This window comes from Papilio xuthus, unplaced genomic scaffold, assembly GCF_000836235.2.
Source record: "Papilio xuthus unplaced genomic scaffold, Pxut_1.1 DF826115.1, whole genome shotgun sequence".
NCBI lineage: Eukaryota > Metazoa > Arthropoda > Insecta > Lepidoptera > Papilionidae > Papilio > Papilio xuthus.
In genome coordinates, this window is record NW_013532534.1 from 5,030,965 (window position 1) to 5,054,744 (window position 23,780).

General features: G+C 32.9%; 3 protein-coding genes across 3 annotated transcripts in view; 1 reads left to right on the forward strand and 2 right to left on the reverse strand.

Moving 5' to 3' along the window:
• The window catches only part of LOC106123607 (protein kinase C-binding protein NELL1), a 32,752-nt gene extending 17,434 nt beyond the window's left edge, over window positions 1-15,318 (reverse strand). The window contains exon 1 of the mRNA XM_013320021.1: window positions 15,207-15,318. Within this exon, the coding sequence (XP_013175475.1) occupies window positions 15,207-15,270 (64 nt within the window). The 5' untranslated portion in view covers window positions 15,271-15,318. The remainder of the gene's footprint in view (window positions 1-15,206) is intronic.
• Window positions 15,319-16,714: 1,396 nt separating this feature from the next.
• Window positions 16,715-21,706, forward strand: Aasdh (Aminoadipate-semialdehyde dehydrogenase). Its single transcript, XM_013319470.1, has 7 exons — window positions 16,715-17,103; window positions 17,352-18,187; window positions 18,443-19,304; window positions 19,496-19,808; window positions 20,178-20,441; window positions 20,890-21,263; window positions 21,697-21,706. Exons 1-7 carry the CDS (start codon window positions 16,874-16,876, stop codon window positions 21,704-21,706), a joined length of 2,889 nt encoding a protein of 962 aa, XP_013174924.1. The 5' UTR covers window positions 16,715-16,873.
• Gdi (GDP dissociation inhibitor) lies at window positions 21,362-23,130 on the reverse strand. Its single transcript, NM_001311865.1, is given in 1 exon segment — window positions 21,362-23,130. A coding segment is annotated over 1 exon segment (1,332 nt). The 5' UTR covers window positions 23,085-23,130; the 3' UTR covers window positions 21,362-21,752.
• Between the last annotated feature and the right edge of the window lie 650 nt (window positions 23,131-23,780).

Consider the following 23,780-nt stretch of genomic DNA (forward strand, 5'->3'; position numbering starts at 1 on the left):
GCTACTGTCTGCAAGCGTCGAATCATTTATTAATTAAACTGGCCTGATAAATTGCTTCTTTAAGATCTACTTTGTGTTAAAATAGACAAGATGTTTGTAACAGATGTTTGGATACACTCGTTAATATAAATTTATCGGATGTTGGGAATTACCCTTTAGCCTGCAAGACCATGATAAACCCAGGGATTTCCTTTTTCAGAGGCGAATGCATACGTTGTGTATGTCACGTGTTATTTATCACGTATATGCAATTGCAGTGTAAGAGTGTTCGTGTATAAAATCAAAGCTTATTCCAATGATCATAAATTTATCTATTAGTTTGTTATGCAGAAGTGGGGATGTTCCTTAAATAAGATAAATCATCTTTTATGTTGACTAAAAGAAATGAATAAACATAAGAGGGAACAAAACAAAATAAAAGCTAAGGTTGTTTATCACACTATTTTCAAAAAATATACTTCTAAAAGCTGAGCCTAAAAGACAAGATTGTTCAAACACTTCTTATCCGTTCACACATAACCGTTTAATATTTCAAAAAGTTTGCTGACTTTATATCACAGTTAACCCTTGACGTATGAAGGGAGGGTTTATTTTCCGCGATGCAAGAGTAAGCAAGTGTTCATAGTAACCCGACGCGGTGTGTAATGGGCCCATTTGCTATCAGATTACATGCGATCATTGAGCAATAGCAGTGTAAGGGTTAATAACAATTAATTGAAGACCCTTCGCTATAAAAACGTCTTGACACGTGGCGTGCGCGCTTGACCGCTCCCGCCATGTGGCATGTGTTCAGCTGACCAATGGTATTTTATAATTATTGGCTTTCTTATCAATATTGTGTCGTAATGGCTAATGACGTAGGTAATAGCCACTTATTTTTAATTCTAAAAACGATTAATTATTTTTTCTCTAAAATATCCAATGACACAAATATATTATGATAACATTGTTAAAATAATAAGTGTTATTATTTTTTAGTTTTCGACAAGATTATGTTAAAATACCTTAGCAATTTTAAATTCGATATAGAAATCTTTTCAAGATCTATTTAAAAATTAGAAACTTAAATATAATTTACAGTCTATATATAGAAAATTTCATAATTTTTCTCGCGTCTTAGTGGACAATACCCCAAGTAAAGTCATGAAAAGTTGTTCGCGTGTCGCGGTCGTGGGGTAGCGTAGGGTCGCGACATATGCCGCGCGTGCCGTACCCCATATCGCTTCATATTACGTTTTTTTGCCAATGTTTTAAGTCTTCCAAGTAATAAAAATATTCTCGGAAAATGATGTACGGTACTTTGACCCGACCTTGATAGTTTATTGCCTATACAATAAGTGGGATGAGTTATGCAAATTAATTTATGTTGATTTTATTATATTGGAAATTAACAAACTTTTACCCTTTTTCCTACATCATAATAGTTATTTAACATTTTATTTATGTGTTTACAATTTAAGTAACGTGTTATTTTAATTCAAGATAATTTTTCTATAAGGATGAAATCCTTGCCCATTAGACTATTTCGCGGAAATCTTAGCAACTTACACGTTCATGGAATTCCACGAAAGCGTGTTAAATAAATCAGGTGATGTTTAACAGTACAGGTATCTCGAAAATTCCGATCAGCAAAAAAAAAATCGTACGATATGATGGCATTCACGTGCGCGATGCTGACAAATGCACAATTTGACGCCGCCTTGCGTTCCTCGATTACAAAACGTTTCTCGTAAATTTTGCGGTGTCGTTAGAAAAAGTAAACAAAAGGCTATTTTGGTGTTAAACAATGTTAATTTTCGAAGCATTTTAATCTCTAATAAATGGTATCAACCATATGATTTTCTGGGGATAAGTTTTTACATTATATGTTAGTATTGTATATCGTAGGAAGAAATAAATAATAAACTATTTACAAGAGGATAGTATTTAACTTAACCTATAAGTTCTGAGAGTTGAGGAAAATACAAAGGTTTTGAAGTTCGAAGCTCACATGTAGGTGTTCTTGCTGTACTTAAAAAGAGTGTGCTTATCAAGTTAAAAAGTTAAATAAAAAGTATTCAGGCAAAATGTAAAAATATGTATTCAAAGTAAATGGTTATTGACTAAAATGACGCCGGACAACATCGGAGAAGTATCACGTCACTTTTTAAAAAAATGAATCTACAATACCTGATCGGTCGCCATGGAAATCTAGTCATATTTTGTTATGCATGCGGGATTTTGGAATATAGAATCGGTTAATGAGGCGCCGGCTCGAGCGCGGCCGCGGGGCTCCGTCGTACCGGCGCGGCGCGGCGGCGAAGCGGTCGACAGGTGGCGGACACGCGCCGCTGCCTCTCACACACCCCTGCCCCCTACTCCCCTACCGCCCCCCACAACGTGTGCGCTACCGAACCCCACAATTGGACTCTCTTCTGGTTAATTTTTAAACGAACTCACCGTCACAACTGGAATTTTATAACGTACAAAACGCACGAGTTTTTAATGAACCACGAAATACGATATGCGACAGCTGATGTATGACGTCTTAGTACTTAGTGTATGTAGCGTTGAATGAACGTCGGGAACGAGACGACACATTCCTAAGATTGGTTTAATGTAAGAAAGGTTTACAATTTATTAATTTAAAATGCATAATATATCAGTTTACACAACCTTGATACATTATATTTTTATAAACAAATGGTGCCCAGGTCAAGAGCTAAGTTTGAAATCTTGATCATTCTTCTCAGACAGCCTATATGTATTGCTTCGAGCCTTGTGCAAAAAAGATACACAAAAAAAAACATAGTCTGCACGCATTTCTTTAATAATTTAACATCTTGGATGGTAAGTAACAACTTTTTTTTAAAATTGATAAGAATTTGCGCAAAAAACTCGGTCGACAACAATGTATAAAGTTCTTCAATGGGAATTTAACGGCCCATTTGAAATTCCGATATCACTTCGTCCTTCGCTTACCCTTGCCCGGTCAACATCCGGTTGCTTAGAAATATTGAGATTACCTACGATATTGTAATGCAGGATAACTGCACTAATTTATACCGCGAACACAATGCGGTTACTTGGAAATAATAATTGATATAAACCCACACTTGTTTATTAATTCAAATTCTTTTGAAATAGCAACGTGTTTTTCACAATACCTACATACTAATAAATATATGTTTGTTATTTTCATAAGATATGTAATGATGTATAGCTAATATTTTAATTTGCACTTATCGTATTGTCTATTGTAAAATACGCACGTTTACAATCCAAGCTTATTTACCTTACATACGTAAATATATATATCTTAATAGTAATTCCGTTTAAAGGATAAGATTATAATTTGTTTTATCGATTCCAAATGTTATGAATGACTGCGTTACTGTACTTATCGTGGGCTCCTAAGACCATATTGTTATAATAAAATCATATTGTTATTTGTGTTTTGTCAAAGATAATGACAGAGATGACTAGATGTTTATACGGATTTTGGGCTTAGAAACCCACGATTAGTATATTATACATTGCTATTATAATTTCATGTAAGGCGTTACAATTTTATTATCATCGCATCTCAATTCTAAATATAACTCTCTTCTTTCTTACAGTGTCAATCCAATTACTGACGCTAGACAATCTGATTACAAACATTATTTACCTGCGTATTCATTTTGGTCACGACAGTATACTAAAAACTTACCGTTAAGCTAAGTTTATAAAAATTTATTACAATCACAAAATAAACTTTAGAATTCGCATTCCTAATTCATTAATTACATTTGTACAGGAAATATAATTAAATTAGTCAATTGCTAATCGCAGTTAACATGAATTGTAGATTTTTTTACCAATACGTTGTATATTGGTGGCACGTCGCGACAAAGTCTTTGACACTTTGAACTTGGCAATGGGCAGGCGCGCGCCGGCGTCTAATCCCGAGCAAACAGCTCCAGAGATAAGGCCCCTATCACACGTGCGTGTGTCCTCTCGGGGTAAGACGCGGGCGCGGCGCAGGCGAGGCGCGGGCTTGCATCGCTTCCTACACAGATAGCCAGCACATCTGATCCGGAAACCCCGTCGGACTTGACATAGATTACGTAAGCAATACGGACATCCCAGGCACTTTATTCATAATTTGATTACCATTACATTAATTGATTTGGATTTATAAAGTCTTAAGCTATTGGCCGACTTTAATAATTCTTTTAATATTCGAAAGCTACATTGTATAGATTAAATTAATGTCAGATTAAAACTTGTCCCTACAAGTTTACATGTGGTAGATAACAGGTCACCGTATAGCCAATATTTGTTTGCACATTTTTGCGATTACTTTTATTAAGACTTCATTGTTAGATGTATGCTATGAAAAGATATCAAAAAGAAGTATTAAAAAGATAAGTCTTATCTAAACTACACGTTTAAAGAAGCCGGGATCATAAATTTTAAGCTGTTTAAAAATAATAGATCAAAAAATTTAACTCGTATTTAAATATGCCAGTACTCGTAAAAATCGTAACAAATTATTAATAAGTACGTGCTATAATTATCCTGAGGGATATACAAAGTTGTTTGGTTGACTAATACTTGCGGGCGCGTGGTGTGTTTATGAATTGCGTCCCATGGGACTTGCTCGTAGGTAAATGGTGCCACCAGCCGTCAAATAAACGAGGGCCACTTCAACGAAGTGAATACACCTAGTAGGCGCAGTAAATGACATCAAAAATTGATGGCACTTTACTTTGAATACAGTGTTTGAAAATTAAGATTGACGAGAGCAAGAATGTTGGCGTGAAAATATTTTAGTATAATATCTTCTGCAGGTAGGCGTTACTGATGATTAACAGTGTTTTCTAATGGTATTTTTTTAATTGATAATGAACTGGAATGAAATTACTTTTCGACTTTTATAAACAATCATTTATTTTGTCTTCGAGACAGTAAACGAATTATCCAAAATTTATTTAATTTCGTTCATCATTCGTGCTATAGTTACAGGCCAGAATATAATCTTTTAATCACACAATTATTTACATTGGTACTTAAATGAATTAACAAAACGATTAAAATGCGTAATAATTAAATTAAAAAAACTTTGTGTCTTTTTTGTGTTTTATAGAGTTTTTAGAGATATAAAATTTTAATTTGAAGCAATGTACTCTTTAAAATGATTCTAAACATCTGGTGGGGTAAGCACCCTGATCTATTAGGGTGAGCAACCTGTCGGTGCCAACCAACCCCGGACACTTGCACCCTCTCCCTCGCACAGGCTCTAATTTTTCATACTTAATTAAGACTTGCGTCATCGAGCCATACTAAGTTCGATGATCGTTTTAATTTACATTTCATAATATCTGTATATTAATATTGTAAAGAGAAAAGAATCTGACATAATCCAAAACATCAGTCTTCTGAATATTCGATATTGGAAAACTTCTGTACTCGTATATTGTCAACACGAAAATATATGATCCTAGTCATTTGTTTTTCACCTTTTATGAAATGATATTTATCTCAGTGGCTGTGATTCTAAAGTCATTAAGTAGCTTAATCTTTATTGAACGTTAAAAACTTTTGTGCAAACTAAAGCATTTACCATTGTTATCTTAATTTACTTTACTTTAATGTTTCCAAATACTAAAATAAACTGTTAAACTTAAATACTTTCTTCTATAAAAATATAGTAAGCAAAGAAATTATTTCTGTAATGTAATCGAAAAATACCCGAACCCTGAAAGCATTGTTTATTACCCAAATTAAAAAGAAATAATGCTTTAGTGTTATGCTATCGCAAGCTATTTGGAATAAGCCGGCGAGGCTAGTATGCTTATTTTAAAGGCGATTATAACGAGTCCGAGATTATTGTCATACAATCGAAATACAAGATGCTAATTAATACATATTTATAGCACCTCTTGGTATGACTTCTTAAAATCAAAAAGATTAACGGCATTTTTGGAAAGAAAAATTATACATTTAAAAAGATCCTGGTGTAATAATATCGTATTTCACTTTATTGCACTTTACTTAAAATACGACATCATTTTATTCCGACTTACAACATATACAAAACGTAATTACCAATAGCTTAGAATTAAAAAATGTAAACAACGCTATACGACTATATTTGTAGCTACAAGACAGTAGTTAATTAGGCAAGCGTTGGGGCGTGTGGCAAACAAGCTATTTGCTCCAGATGGGGGCGAAGGGGGGTGTATAAAGACGACCTAATTGCGGCTAGAGGGGCGGGGGCGTACATAATTTAACACTGACTTTCCTTACGTCTCACATGCTCGTCTGTTGCGTACAGCGCTGGTGATCAATAGCTATACTTTCGAAAACACGTGGCATCGCGTAGAGTTCGTAGCCCAATACTACGACTTTAAATAACTAAATTTATAGAATACGCATTAACGTGGATATTCCTAACCAACAAATTATCAATATTGCAAGTACGATTGTCGTTTGTCTTTAACTAATTGTAAATAAAATTACTAAAAAGTATTTTATATGTTGTATATTTGTTTATAGTAGAGACCTGATCCGAATATCAAGAACTCTATAATATATAGACTACAGAAATGATAAAGAAAATTGTAGACTTTGTATAAGCTAATAGGAAAGTTTGAATATGTACGTGTCTTGTTTCGGAACAGTGCTTTGAGCGGAACGAGGTCAGGCTGGAGTCGCCGCATTGCGCTGCCGAGAACCTGCAGCCGATCCGCACCTTATCTCACACACTACATCTAATGCACAAAATAAATTACATATCATAACCTATAAGATACGTAGTTTAGTTTAGCATAGATAAATTTATATTTAAAAAGCTTCTTTATTAAGTTGTAAGTAGAGCGTCATCAATCAATCGTAGCGAAAAATATATTTTCAAGATAAATAAATTAAGTATTTGTTAACATTTAGATTAAAATTGATATCTCTATACATAAAGAAATAATTCATAATCGTTATATCGTTTGATAATTAAAGCTGAAAACCAAAAAAGAAATGCCCTATTTGACCTAGAACTTTGTCGCAGTATGTAGTAGTATGAAGAATGGTTACGCCTTTTAAACGAAGAATATAAAAGATACAACATATTTCTACTAATAAAAGCTTATACGTATAATAAATTATTTCATCAAGAATAAAATAAACACTACTTACCACAAATCCAACTTCCGAACTGTTAAAACATGCTATTAATGTATACAATTATGATGAACTTACGGCAAAATTGTTAATGACCATGCATGGGTTGCCATAGCTATAATTTAGCTATTTAACTTGACAATGAAATAGAAAGCCATCGACATGCAATTTATACTCGGCCGCAGGACAACCGACGTCGGCAAGTCTACGATTGCATTATGGCAAAATTATTCCTGTAATTTTTTCAATGTAAATGAATTGGTAAACCGTACATGTTTTATTTATACAACAAGTGGCTTCACCTATCAGTGTCAATGTGAAGGTTGTCTACTAGAAGGCGTCTGTTTCCATGAAAAGCTTTGCTTGTCTGTTACTACGCTATTTTGTATATGAATGAGACGTGATCACATCGTCTGGTCTTTAATTTATGACTCTGGGTTCCACTTTACATATTTTACGTCGCCCAATCTTTTAAATTCATGGTTATCGTAAGCAAATGATGTCATATTGTGCGGAGTTGAATAAAAAGCAGTGCAGAGCTCTTACGGCTCAGTACGGCAAAACAAATGCGATATTTCTTTATTAATAACTTAATAATACAATTTTAAGGAAATAAACCAGTATAACTTCAAAAACTTTCATTTCAAAACGTTTAATATTATGTTCTATAAAATAACTAAACATATTATGTAGATAATTTGTTGCTCCGACCTAGACAGTTTGTAGAAAACTATTTTTACATAAGTTAAAGTTATATAAGTTTGCGTGACTCCTCAACATAGTCAATCAGAAGTTTGACATACAAAACATCATAAAGCTCCAATACTAAGAATTGGGTTAGTAAATCATTAATAAAACACGACACACCTTGAATTGGATTATTTAAACGTTATAGTTAACCTAAACGACACAACACCGTTAAATAGATAATAAGTTTTGTAATTTTCATGACACAAGAAAATTGTTAGTACATATAATCTCCAAATTGCGGTGTTTTTCAAACGAAAGGTTTTTGTTAAATGAATATAAATTATTGTATAATTTTATGTCTTTCTCTTTTCAATGTGCTTTGTCTAAAAGAGACATAGAAAATATGTAATCTACATTTTCAAGAAAGAATAAGAAAAAAATCTTCAAGGTTTTTAATACATTGGCTGGATGCCAACTTAATTTCCAATTGCGAGCCTTTTTTTTGTGAAATAAGTCCAATCGTTCTAATGAAAGCGTATTAGGCTTTTAAATCGACGCTTGTTTAATCGATGATATTGAAAAGTATTGACTTAAGTATTGAACCAGTCAAAATAATGTCATCGGATAAGTTAATTTTATTTCTATGAATCTATGCAGAACGTGCGTCATAAGTTTTGTTAACATATAACTACAAAAATCATAAGCATTGGCACTGCGCTTCAAAATGTATATAAGGTCTTAACAATAAAACTGTAAAGAATGTTTCTGAAAGAGGTCTGATGTGAAAGCATGTTGTAAAAGTTTTTGAACACAGCTGAGCGAACAATACTTTAGTCATACGGAATGGACAGGTTTTTATTTGGCTTTTCTCCGCGGGAAAACCTCAATGTCTATTATAACGAAACATAAAAAATCAGTAGGCATTAGACAACAATAAAGACCGACGTCTGCGAAACAGAAAATATTAATTTAAAAGCATTCTGTGAAGGGGAATGGTATAGAACGGGGCCGCTTACTAGCGTGGGGGACACGCTGCACATTTGGGGTGCAACGAACAATTTCACTTTTCTTTTATTTATACTTAACCTAAAAAGGCGGTCGCGTTTAACATAATTTCACAACGCAAATTTTTGTGTTGTTCAAAAGAAGTGGTGAATTGTTTCTTTATTGTCGAAAAAACTAAAAAACACGAAACAAACTTACAAAACTTACTGTTTGAAAATAATTAATATGAAAGTTTTACGAAAAATAAAAATCTATCTAAAATTATTTTAAACAAATTGATAGGTAAAGTATAAAAAATATTACAGGGGAATACAAAAAACAGATCACAAAAAGGATCGTATTTTCTTAAAGATTTCATAAAATAGCAAACCAGAGTAACACTGCAGTCGAGACCATTACAAACTTGACGTGATAAATGAATGAAGACGGAAATCCATTTCAGCGTAGCTCGATGTGCACCTTTACGGCTCTTTTACCTTTCAGCCAAAGATGACCTTACGTAACGATAACAAAATCGTTCGGACTAATGTGAACCTTATCGCTTTACGTTAAGGATTATGTTAAGTCACATGGACGTTCGTGCAAGTTGAATATCATGGTAAAGGTCCTAGACGTTCTAGACGGCCGGGGCTTGCCGGGGCGACACGCAAACTTCACTCCTTTGATTTTTTTTAATTCTTTCAATAGTATCCGACGGAGGACGACGACCTTTGAATAGTCTAACAAAACAACTGATTTTATTAAACAATTCAATCGATTGTTTTTAGCATTTTAATTGTTTTTACACACTTTATTTTTCAAATACAAAACCAGATTTGTATTTATACTACGACTAAGTGATTTTGGTACTACGATAAACTGTATACGTATTTTAATAGTTCTGAAACTAGTAAGAAACCGACTTTTATCACGGCTATAAAAAATGTTACGACAATTTCATATTTACTATCGGTATGCTTTCGGCTATATAATAATTATTTTATTGTTCATTATTGTTGCCGTAAAGGAGATTTTAGTAACAGAAAACTGAAAATGCATTAACTAATTTTTTTTTAACGTTTTGTTTGATTTTTTCCAGCTATATTACTAATAAAGTCCAGCTAGATACCTTCACGCGTTTTCGAGAAAAGGGTTCTTGACAGACGGACGGACGGACAACAAAGTGATCCTATAAGGGTTCCGTTTTTTTCCTATGAGGTACGGAACCCAAAAAAGGAACTTTTGTGTCACTTTAAAACAAAAACCTCTAACATATTTCTTATTCTTTTAGTTTCTTTCGTAAAATCGATTTTAAGGACTGAATATTTCATTTGGTCGTAAAATCATTTCAAATAAGATGTTTCTTTGGTGTTGAAACTCTTAATTATTTTATTTAAATTTCTTATTTATTTTACACAAAGAAAAATACGTATAAAGATATTAAAATTAACATTTTTCTTTTATATCAGAGGGCGAAATATGGGTTATAAAAATTTATTTAAACTTAATGCATTTATAGAAGGGTGGCTTTTTCGAGAGGCTCTCGACGTCTAGTCAAGTGGGCAATTGAAAACTGGCGCTAAATGATACATCGCCGATCACGTATATTTAATTTGAACTATATGATGTGCACAAGTGGATTGTCAGTTTGTTCAATAATTATTTAACGCAGAGATTGTATTCGAAGAAAACTAACAAAGAAATTATTTAACATGGCCCCTTTAATTAAGTAAACCGAAAGCTATTAAGAAAATTGGACTTAAATTTAAATAAAAAGGGATGAATTTTTATGAGAATTCTCTAAGATGTAAATGAAAAGCGTTTTGAATTAAATTTGGATAAATTACATGAATAATACATTTCAATAACGTTAACAATAGTTATTTTAAGACGATCAGCATCTCATTGCTACGATACAACGATGTATGTACATTGTAGATGAATTTAAACATTCGTCGAATTAGAAAATTTTAAGGTAGGTATAAATATACCATCTACTCAGTAAATGGTTAAATACTACTTTAATACAATCTTTCTCTCAGATACACACATAAAAAGATATTAATTTAAGTTGTATTTTGATTTTTAAAGGTGAAGAAATATTGGTATTCCCATCATCCTTTCTCTACTTAGCATTGAACATAAGAAAATAATAACTAATAAATATCCTTCGTCTTATGTAAATACAATTCTCAGATGTCTGAAAAACTTTTGAACAGATCCTTTCACGGCCTTTCCACGGCAATTTTGTGGCAATTTGTGACAAACAAAAATGATCTTAACAAAATCGTGAGAAGGTTCCTGTCTCTGCAGCCCTGACTACTGTTTGTTTGAGTCATGGGATTCCGCAGCCGGTGGTGTTCTGTTTTTAATATAATATGCTTTGTGTATATATTTTTTTTTGGATATGAAATGTACTATATTAAAAATAAGATAAATAAATGTATATGTATCTTAATAACTTTGATTTTAATAAAACCGTTTCAAATATAAAGCAAACTCTTTAACCTCATATTCATGGACAAAGGTTAATCTCTCTGAGTAAATAAATAGATAAACTGTTATTATATTATCTTAGGTGTGAGATCTTCTGTCAATAGTCTGTGCGGACGACGCGAGCGGAGCCGCGTTATAGTGTTTGTATTTATTTTGTTTCTTCACCTAACGTTCTCACGTCCTGTTTCAAAAATGTGTTTGTCTGGAAAAAATATATTGAATATTTTCGATAGAATTGTATATAAGTCAAGAAATTTTTAAGAACCTCTACTTTAGGTTCTAAATAACGACTCAATAATGTGTAGATTCTTACGGATTTTATAGTCCCACTTTTAGTAGTTCATTCACAAACAGAATACAGAATCTTATTAATCTGCACCTTTGATAAAGAAATTCAATATAAAATGCAAAATTATATAAAATTTATAACAATGTCGAGATTAGGCATGTTGCTGTGCGATATCAGAGGGGACCTGTTGTGGATAAACTGAATCTCGGTATCTCGTATTGGATTATTCTTCTCAAACAGCGATATAGATAAGATAATTTCACGCTGGAATCCATATTAATACACAGATGATAATTAACATAGATTACAATTTACGTAGCACTGGAACATTTCAATATGAACTCCGTGCATTCGCCGTTTAACATTCTTTAAAAGTAATAATTGTTTTCGATCACATTATATCATTGAGAACGAAGATCCCATAATCCTGGTTCATTTAATCAACTTTATCAGGGCTTTAGTTCATGTTTTTTTCCTTATAAATTATTGAATACAATCAGACTTTTGACCCCGATTAAAGAGATCTGTTATTATTACAAATTAAAAAAAAGATACACTTACAAGCCAGATATTACTTTGGTCGTGTATTCTTTAAATTAAAAAAAATGTACAAAAGTACCTAAAAATATTCTATAAAGATTACTAAAATTAAATATTATAACCTAGATTTATTACACTTTCAGAATTTAATATCTGGTATAAGGAAAAAGATTCAAGGTATCACCGACAGGAGGAAATTTTCCTAAACAGCCAATAAAGTGCGATAAGGGGAGCGATAGAATGTAAATTCAAATGCGTCAAGCGCACGGCGAGAATATAAAAATTCAATGCGGCATTTTATACAACGTAGCTTACGTAAGGCTACGAGACCCTGTCACAGTTACAGCTTAGGTATTAATATTTTATATTAACCCAAGTCAACGCTAAAATCTATATAAATTATATGAAGTACATAAAATATATAGAATCAGCGTGGATTATCAGTAAAAGTAGTTTTTCATTGCTATATTGATGAAACATGACGATATATTTGAAGAAACCCCGACATCAATATGTTGTATAAAGATATTTCGACAGTGGTAATCCACACTTATAATTAACCATATAAATTAATTTGCAAAAGAAACTTAAGATAATTTAGCAAAAGAGTAAACTAGCATTTTTAATTTCCATAGTAATTTGATTTTTAGTAAAATAATTTTTCCTAAAGGCACAATATTCTTAAATTAATATTATAGTTTGAATATAAAGAGATCGAGATAAATTTATAGTTGTTCTAAAAAAAAAAATTTACATCTTAAATAACCAAGCGCTTAAAAAAAAGATTGATGAAACACATAACCAATAGTAATGTGACAAATCAAAGTTAGGAGACGAGTCGCCCCACATTAGGTTGCCAGGTCAATGACCTATTTTGACAAATCGCTTCAGGAAATGTTTCCCCTGCTTCTGCCAGATGTTCCACTTTGATTTATATAGACAAAAATGCAAAAGTGTATTAGTTAACTCTTCTCTTTACAGGAAAAGTCTATTATTTAAACAAAGTCTTAAAGGAATAATACTCTGTGTAACGGACTTCAATGCTGTTTTATATTCATTCAAAGAATTTATCTTTTTAAGTAAAAAGAATAAACTCATGTTTCATTAGTTGCTATACAGTGTGTCGCACAGTTGAAATTGCGTGGAGTTAAACTACGCCAATTATTTTGAAAGCCAATTTTGTATTTTACGAGTATCTCCATATATCTTACATTTGAATAACTGCAATTGGAGATAATAACTTTAGTCTGTTATCTTTATCCATTTCTATTAATGTACTGAAAATAATATTGTATATGATAAGGGAATATAAAACTATGAGTTTACTTAAAAGAATTCGGAACAATATTGACACATTTGTTGTCTCTGTTTTCTACAAAGAAAACAAGACAGATGATAATATGATTTTATGAGTGTTCCGACGGTCGAAATTTGGAGTGTGTCAGCTTTCAAATATTAAATCATTTGACAACTTACGATTGCAACGTTGTGAACACTGATCTCTATAGATGGATAAGTCATTGCTTTAAAATGGGAGATATTGTTTCCTTCCGACTTAAGCGCGCTTGTTGAAGTTCCTGGCAGTTAATTCTATAGCTGATATTAGTTCATCACAACCGCCATCACCAGAACAGTGAAAATCAAATAGGCACGCAATACCAATATTTACAGCCTGTTTAGCACAAAGGGAGAATTCATATCAAGTGGATGTTTGCATCGATTTTGTAGAGAGCTTAATTTAGACCCCAACGTTTCATTAATTGCGCGTTGAAGTCTTTTGAAAGAGATTAGTAATTTCCAGAATTAAATTAGCGCTTTACAGAGCGCTATTTTTTAATTCAATGTGAAAATATCGTTATACTGTTTAATATAATTTACAAGCTATAAAACGTAAGTACTCTGTTAATTATAGAATTATGTATTATTTTACGTAAATATTTTAGTAACTTATCTTCTCTTTTACTTAGTAACTTAAAATATATTTTTGCCCTACCCACTTATTTTACCGGAATGTATTAGGCTTATATTATAATTTTTAAAATAATAAGAAGAAAGTAGGCAAGTTTAATTAAAATTTAAAAGATATTTTTCGGAGATAAAATCTTGGTCTTTTAAATTCTTATGTAAACGATACAAATATCCTCAAATTGTGGATGGTTAAAATTACGTTTTTATAACAACTAACAGTATCTAACCTAATTGTTATAATCTTTTGTAGTCACATATTATTTGCGACGTAGCTAATATCGTACGATTAAGGTCCAGTTTGGGACAGGTGGTGCATGCTTGCATTTATCTAACTTCCTCGCGGCAAAGTGGCGTGATAATTATCAATATTTACGCAGATGTCAGATTAGCGTATGACGTAATGCCCGGCGACGTTTGCCGGCAGTGGTCGAGGCAAGGACGCGGCGCGTAGTATGTACGAGTAGTATCCACCGGACACTACGCCGACTACATCTTCATCTACACCGCATTAAACACTTCCATCGTAGTTATATCAATTACTTTCCAATTATTGCTATTCTAAATGTACTTGATTTATAAATTACATCATTTTAATCAAAGTAACCTTATATAACTTGCTAAACCAATTCTTTCGATAAAAACCATTAAATTAGTTATAAATTTATCAGGCTCTACTTTAAAATTTCGGTATTTTTCAATTCCGCGCGGAAAAATCAAGTTACTAAGGAACGCATATTTCGCGCAAAAATAATATAATTAATAATTGTTTAGACTAAAAATCTTATATGAAATTTAATGCAGTGAATATGATTATAAAATAATTGGTACGTTCATTCAATATTTTCAACACATGAAAATAACCTAAAAATTTGAAGCTCTCCGCTACTGTACGATTGACAAAAAAAAATTATGCAAATGTAGTAACTAAATTTATCAGTAATGTCACACGGGGGTTGATTGCGGGTATAAAATACGGTAAAGCACTCATGTTCTTAAGGCTAAGACGGCGCGTGAATTCTTCGTAAATTGAGACGTATCAGCTGTTCTAAGACTATTTGAAGTTTTTAAACAAAAATGTATGTTAGATAGTAGTACTCACCGGCGGCTTTCGCCAGCCACCACCAGCAGCAGCAGGCGGCCACGAGCGCCCGAGCGCCGGCCATCTCAGCGGCAGCGCATCACACGCGCGCTTTTGCCGGCCGCCCCGGCGGACTGAGCACTGAGCAGTGAGCAGAATGCGCGCCGCCCCGCGCGATCGATGCCGCGCCGCACGCACCCTCCTCCCTAGTGGTGCTTACATTGTGCTTTATACAACCTTAGCGCTCTACCTAGCGATAAGTGACGCTATTTGCAGTCTATTTAAACGATATTCAGTTTCAACGGTCATAATCCTATTTCAAAGAACTAACATTACTAAGAAATATAAGGTTAATCACAAACACATTTGTATATATAAAACCGTGGATTTCTATATACCCAACAATGTATTCAAAAATATATCGCCATCTCTTTCATTTTCTCTCAAAAAGCTGAGATGATATACATAACGTTGCATGTTTGTCTTGACAGAGTAAGCCCATGTATGTACGGTAAAACCTTTTATATAGCAGTTTACGTAATTTTTTTAATTGTGAAACATTAATATTATTTTTGACGTTGTAACAGTTATTTCACCGCAAGCGTTCTTCTATTCGTGGCGCATCACTATTCGTTGCCCTCCCACCATCATTTTCCGAGTTTCCTTGGAGAGCGCGCGCGCTGCCCCGTTTTCTGGCGGATCGCTGACCGCCCCTAATTGATTGGGCCCGTTCATTTGCCGAATAAGTTTTAGGTCAACACCGCCGCAGAGCCTCTGCGCTACATTTTGTCTGTAATCTTCTTCAAACTTGGAAAACTTTGATATAAAAGTTATAAGTATTTTCGCTCAATTTGAAATTTTCTATAATTAAATAATTAAAAATAATATATTAAAGTAAATGAATATAAAAAAATCATAAGACAAAATAGGTTACAGATTTAAAAAAAAAAAGGGCAAAACAATTATAAAATAAAACCACTTTAAAAGTTTATAAAGCTTGATACTGATATATAGGATGGTGCAATATGTCTAGACATCTATCAAATGCGTTGACCTCATCTTGAACTCATTGATGACATTAAGAGTTAAAGTATAAGTAACTACTTGCCAAAATTTCATCCGATTATACCAAGTAGCTTTTTGCGATGTACAATAATTATAATTTTTATGAATGGATATAATGCCTGACTTATACATGATTTTAGCCAGCAATATTTTATAACTAAGATTTTTTTATGAACTAATTTAATGCTTATAACACTTGCAATACGTTTATTTTGTTGTTATGGTGTATATGCACGAGATCGAGATATACGACTTGGGTTGATTAAAGTTTACCAAAATAAAAGTTCTTTTTCTAAGAATGAGTCGAAGCATGAATTATAAATTTCGTAAATTGATCCGTATTAAAAGAATTATCTCGATTTTTTCTTTTATTTTTTTTTTCATTGCAATAATTAAGTTATTCGAGAAAAATATATGTTTAGACATTGCAACATTGTCGGTAATGTCAATGTCATTAGATTAGTTTTGTTTACCCATAACAAAATATTGAATATGATTTGATTTCTAATCTAACTCTAATTAATATGAACAAAAAATAGTGTAATGGCTAATCGCAAAAATTATTTATTTTAGTTTGTTGAGACTTACAATAAGGAACCTATTGGTAGTAGTTATTTTCCCCAATGAAATCCAAACGTGGTTTTTATGATGTTTTTGTTAAAACCTGTGCTACAAATCCTTCGAAAAAAGCCGTACGCCAATATTATAATGAAAAATACAATAATTACACATACTCAGAGTTATTCGGTGTCTGTGAATATATTTCTCAAATTCTTTTGCAATTAGATTGTAATAGAGAAGTAGTGGGATTAGTAACTGACAGAAATGTTATTGTTCCATGTGCCATAGCTGCGTAAGTCATTAATTAAATAATTTACTGAAATTGTGTAAATCTACTGATTATTCTGACGAAAAATAAGGGTTAAACAAGTTACCTTGTCATGTTAAATCAATTACCAAATGCATTGATGACTTTAGAAACACCAGTCTCCCCATACATGAAAAACTAGTGTTTTGATATTGATGATACTATATAATTTTTTTTAAGTTAATTTATATTTTTAACAGTATATGTTAACATCTATTGTTTTACATCTTCAGAGTCCATAAGTGCTGTAATTCTTTTATGTTCTTGGATCCAACTCAAAGTATTGAAAATGAAATAAGTGATTTAAAATTAAAGATTATTATTACCATACAAGATTCGAACAATGATTACTCTGTGAAGTTATATGAAAAAAAACCTGACAAAACTATTGTGATATTTGATTACACAATCAACTTTTATAAACAAGAAAGTAACAATTTACTTACAAAGAAATGGGTAATGGAACATTGTTTTATAGCATCAACTTCAGGAAGCACTGGAAAGAAAAAACATGTCCAAGTTCCAGTCCAATGTATTCAACCTAACATAGATGACTTAACCAATTTGTTCAACATAGATTCTTCTGATGTTATATACTTTTCAACACCATTGACTTTTGATCCATCAATGGTTGAAATTCTATTAGCTTTTAAAAATGGTGCATCCCTTTTAATAGCCCCAGAATATATTGATCTTTTGTTTCCTCCAAACAAACAGTATTCTATAACAGTCTGGCAAACAACACCATCAAAATTCTTCCAGCATACAAACACTGAAATAAAAAATAAAATTTTAAGTGCTGATTCAACACTTAAAATACTAGCACTTGGTGGGGAACCACTAAATGGAATACGGAGATTAAGAGAATTGAAACATGTCAATAACAAATGTAGAATATTCACATTATATGGAGTTACAGAAATGTCCTGTTGGGCTTGTGTTGCTGAGTTGGACTTAAATAAAATAATCACAGATCGTGAAGTACCATTAGGCAACTGCCTCTCGGAAACACAGTTACGAATTGATTCGAAGAATTCCAGTGCTAATGGTTCTGGTAAAATTATATTAGGTAAGTGCAATTACATATAAATAGTGTATCAAAATATAACATGATATCCGGCAATGATGTGTACGTCAGAGTAACACAGATACCTTGATATAAAATAGGATGATTTAACCCAACTTACCTAAAGCCAAAGTTGTTTTGTTTAGCCTCTAAAGAGCTATATAGTTTAAACATTATTTTCAATGAATTATATGCAATATTAATATTTTAACTTTTTATATCAGATTCTTAAAAGATTTATGTTTTTCTCATTTCCAGTAAGTAATACAAGAAAATGTTATATTCTGAACAACAAAAAACCAGGTTCGAATGAAGAAGAATGCTCTCTAAAATTTGTAGACACTGGAGATATAGGCGAAGTGAGGAATGGCACTGTCTACTATAGAGGTCGTAAAGATGATACCGTTAAACGATTTGGTAGCAAAATCAATCTTCAGTACATTGAAAATAGTGTAATGCAGTGCTCCGAAGTTAAAACCTGCTCCTGTATTTGGTTGCCCAAATTAATGCTGCTCGTTTTATATTATTCATCAGAAACTATCAAAAGTCATGACCTTTCCATACTTATAAAAGGTAAATTGGAAGAAAAATTTTGGCCAGATAAAATTATAAAGGTTGATAATTTACCAACAACCTCACATGGGAAGACTTCAAAACAGATCCTATCTACGATGTTTGAGAATGACTTGAATGTACCAACAATCCCAGCAACGCATGCATTCTTAGAAGAACTTACGTCAATGTTGAGAACAACTGTACCTATTGAGGAAATAAAAAACAAAAGTTACCAAGCGATTGGAGGTACATCATTTCTAGCAATTGCAATGTGCAATAAACTATCACATACATATCCTCAACTAGGAAATTTTATTTTACCATATTTAATATCTAACAACAAAACAATTCAGGATATTGTTCAACTAGTTGAAAAAGATTATTCTTACGAGGAAATGAAATCAAAGAAAAGATCTAAGAAACCGGATTTCAGATCAAAAAGATTAGCATATGCTTTAAGTGAAGTTTTAGAATTGGATAGAAATCTTGTGGACTTTCAAGAGTTATGGAAGTTTGATACAGGAAAATGTGTTGATGCATCACCAACATTATGTCCATATAAAAAGTAAGTTGATATTTTCAACACTAGTCTGTAACAACAAATAATGCCGTTCCTTGCAATGTATTTGAAGCTTGGTTAAATAATCATGATAAGAATACTCTTTGTGGCTTATGCTTACGTACCAATGAACAAGATTTTCCTACTTTTTACATTTTAGAATATAATTATAGTAATTATAACTTATTTAATTACAGTAAGGTGTTTGTAGCTGTTTGCAGTCACTCGGGAAAAATAGCCGTAATTGATACAGAGAGTGGAAAGTTACAAGGGCAGATAAAACTTAATTCACGAATAGAAGCGTCAATACATTGCTTTGAAGGGGGAGTGAGGGGTCCTTGCGGTGTTGTCGGCTCCTACGACGGAACTATTGTCTGTTTCACTATACACAAATGTCAAGAGATCTGGAGGACAAATGTTAGATATATGATTAAAAGTAAAGCGACCTACATCAGAGGCGTAATATATATTGCTTCATATGACGGTATCGTTCGCTGCGTTGATGCTACGGTATGTATTTTAAAAAAAATTATGACAATTTTTACTCTGTGTTGATATAGCTAAAAAGGTAATAAACTTTAATCAATAGTCTTAGTTTGTTATCATAATTGACCGAAATTATCTGTCGGGCGATGATTTTATATTTGTTTGGAAAATAAGTATTAACAGAAAGTCACATGCCTGAGGAATTCATTTACTTTTTTTAATATGTGACATGGCTGCTTAAAACTGAAACTTTTGTACTTTGTGTATCAGCTAGAATAACACACTTTTCTCAAATTTCTAGTTTTAGTTACATTTAGAAATGTAGGTGGCATTAACTTGCCAACGTGGCAAAAATTTATTTTTACAGTTAAAATATGTAATTAATTTCCATAGAATGGTGAGATAAAACAAACAATTCAAGTGGCAGAACAAGCAATATCAGCGGATACAGTGTTGGCTAGAAATGGTTACATTATGGTGGGGACTTTGTCGGGCGTGTGTGCGGGCATAGACACGAGGACGCGGCGGGTGGCTTGGCGCGGGAAACTCAACAGCCCGGTGTTCGCTCGCCCCGCGCTTTACGATGATGACAAATATGTTGTATTCGCCGAGGTCAACGGCGAAGTGCATTGCCGAACTGTCGAGAAAGGCATCAAGGTAACAATTCAATTGTCAACTATTCTTATATTTTTTGCTATAGTACATTATTTTTAGATTGCTACTGATAGAGCATTTGTATATATTTTTTGTAAAAATTTCGTTAGTAAGCCATAGTAGGAAATATGCCTTCAATAATAGCTTTCATGAGACATTATAGCAATATTCAGACCTGTTGTAGTATTGTCTATCAGATTTTGCAGGTTGTAGATAAGATAATGTTGATCATAATTATCATTTTATTAATATATGTAATGCTATTTTAAATCAATAATAAAATATTTTTTGCATATGGATTATGGTCCACTTATTATTCATGTATACGATTATAATATTTCTGTTTACTACTTTATTTACTTATATTATATTTTTCTAAATAGTTATAGATTCAAAAATATATATGTTCTAACAGAAACGATGAGAAATTCAGTTTTTCTTTTTTTTAAAGGTGTGGAAATATGAAGGTGCAAAGGGAAATATTTTTTCTTCAGTATATGTTAGAAATTTAGAAGCATTAACTTGGCAGTTCGTATTTGGATGTCACGATAATGGAGTGTACAGCATCACTGTGAAAAACTTTCGTTCAAGTTTACATTGGCGGACAGAGATGACATCACCGGTTTACGCTACACCCTGCTGTTTAGATAACACTTCTATAATAGCAACATCTACCAATGGAAAAATGTGCGTGATAAGTACAGATAATGGCACTATATTATCAGAATATCAATTTCCAAATGAAACATTCTCATCTCCAGCTGTTTATAATGATAAAATATTTATTGGTTGTAGAAATGACTATTTGTATTGTATAAAATTTAAGTCTATTATATAATTTATTGAAATAAAAAAGTTATTTTCAGGATAGGTCAGAAAGTCTTTGTTATTAAAATAAAAAACCGTAAAGTTTGTTGTAACTTTATTTTTGATCTTACACAAAACATTTAAATGTAAAGTGAGCATTCAATAACTTGCTATATAATATGGATACTAAATCCAAAAGTATTGAAATGGAATGCATTTCTGATGTTTCTACCAATTGTGCCATCATTTCTTGCAATGTATATCTTAAATAATAAAAGCAATCTTAAATGGAGAATAAATTCCTATAAATAACATTCTTATATCGTTTAATTAAATCACTTCTGGTAGAAATAAAAATAATGCAATTATATAATTTTAGATGGAACGATTTACATACATACAATCTCTATGCTGTTTACCCAAGAACCCTAATAAACAATTCATATTATAGCCAGATATAAACAAATATTAAAATTAACAAGCAAATATACATAGGTAGTTGAGAGTTTACTGCTCCTCCTCTCCCAGTTCCACCTTCACTTTGGAGAAGTCAAAATCTTCATCGGTGCCTCTCTTATAGATCTTTAGTACATCTAGACAAGTAGTCTCAAAGTGGGTGGTGGCATCATAGGATTCAGATATGAATATTTGACTTTGGCTTCCATCATCAATTGGTTCAAAGTAATCAGTTACACTAACAAACTTCTGCCTGATCGGCCCCAGTAACTCCAAGCCAGGCTTGATCTCCGACTCTGGGTCTTCGGTTTCCACAGTAGTGGAAACCATTGCAATGAACCATCCTTTAGGAGCCACCTGATGGGTGTATGACACCAAGGAAACATAAATATCCGAATTCCTTCCCACCTGCTTCTGAGGAATAATTATCTGGGTAGATAATGCATCTTTTGTATTAGCAATAGGATGATCTAAAAGACAAATGCAGCGAATAACTTTACCCTTCCTGCGAACCCTATCGGGCACATAGCTGGGGTCACAGTATACTTGTTTACACTTAGCTATCTCATTTCCTGAGCGCACTCCAACTACCTTGCCGTCTTCTCCAAGGACAATTTCATCAATAGGCTTATCTAACATGTATGTTCCCCCATATATAGCAGAGAGACGTGCAAATCCTTGAGGAAGCTCACCTAGGCCATACATCGGATACAAGTATGGAGACTTACCATACCGGGCAAGAGAATCGGAATATAACTTAATACGATTGATTGTTTGTATTGCTGGTTGTTCGAGGTAGCTGTCATCCAAGTACAGAGCTAAAGCATGGCCAGTAAAGTCTTGAGTATTTTTATCAAGTCCAAAATTGTTGTAGATCTTACTCATTTTATCAGTAGTAGGATCAAAACCTTTGTAGGTCCTCGCATCTTGTTCATCGAAATCTTGGACGTATATAAGGAAATTGCGGAAACGTCTCTTCTCGAATAAACCCATCAGATCTGACGCCAACGCTTCTTTTTGATCCACCGGCACTTTCGAAATTTTTCCACCTTTGTAAACATAACTTCCTTCGACAGACTTGAATTCCAAGTAGCGGGTTACGCCCGTATGGATTAGCAGTTTCACTAAGAGGCCATTCGCCATCAAAAATTTGGGAATCAAGTCCACGTTCCAGTCACGTCCTCGACCATATGTTTCATCCGGTGGCGGTGCATTGAACTTTTCGAACAATTCTTCTAACGGAGTAATCGACGCAGATTCACCGCCGTAATACTTGTTACGATCAATGTGTAATACCTTTTTTCCGGATACCGAAAGCATACCGCTTAGGATGCATTCCTTGAGCCCTGTGCCCAAGACAATCGCGTCATATTCTTCATCCATGTTGGTAAAGCTTAAACCTCAATAAAACTCTTAAAAGACAGAAATATGCAAGCAACCGGGAAATAAATGTCAATATGTCGGAACAGAGAACACTGACCAAATATGTCCGCCTACGATGACGTCGACGAAAAAGTACCAACTTTGCAGTACAAAAACACAAAATGCACAGACAAAAAAGCTAACAATGTCAAAAACACCACGAGAACTTGATAAAAACATAAGAACCGCATGTCGATGATATAAATTTATTATGATTTTATCTTCCAAGAAGAAAGAAACAATTAAGTTGTCGCATCCAGGTATTCTAGGTAAAATCATCAATGTTTTTTTAAAATAATAATTGTAGTTTTTGCTAAATAGCTGTACAATTAACAGCGGTTTTATAACATTACTTTATCGAAACAAAAACGCTTTGAAAAAGCTCTTATTCCTACAATTGTAACAAACGATAGCAAGAGACGTATACAAGCATATCAATACTTGGGACTGGGACTATTTATTTTGTAGTACCTATAACTACTAGTAAATAGATTTGTAAGTCTAAAAAATACATAATAAAGTTACGTTAATTCCCAACTAATTGTATAAAAACTTGATCAAAAACTATCAGCGTTTTTTATTAAGTTATTTGATCATAGAGACGTCCCTAACGAAGTGCCAATAAGGCAGACTGTTTGATTGTCATTGTCAGCAATT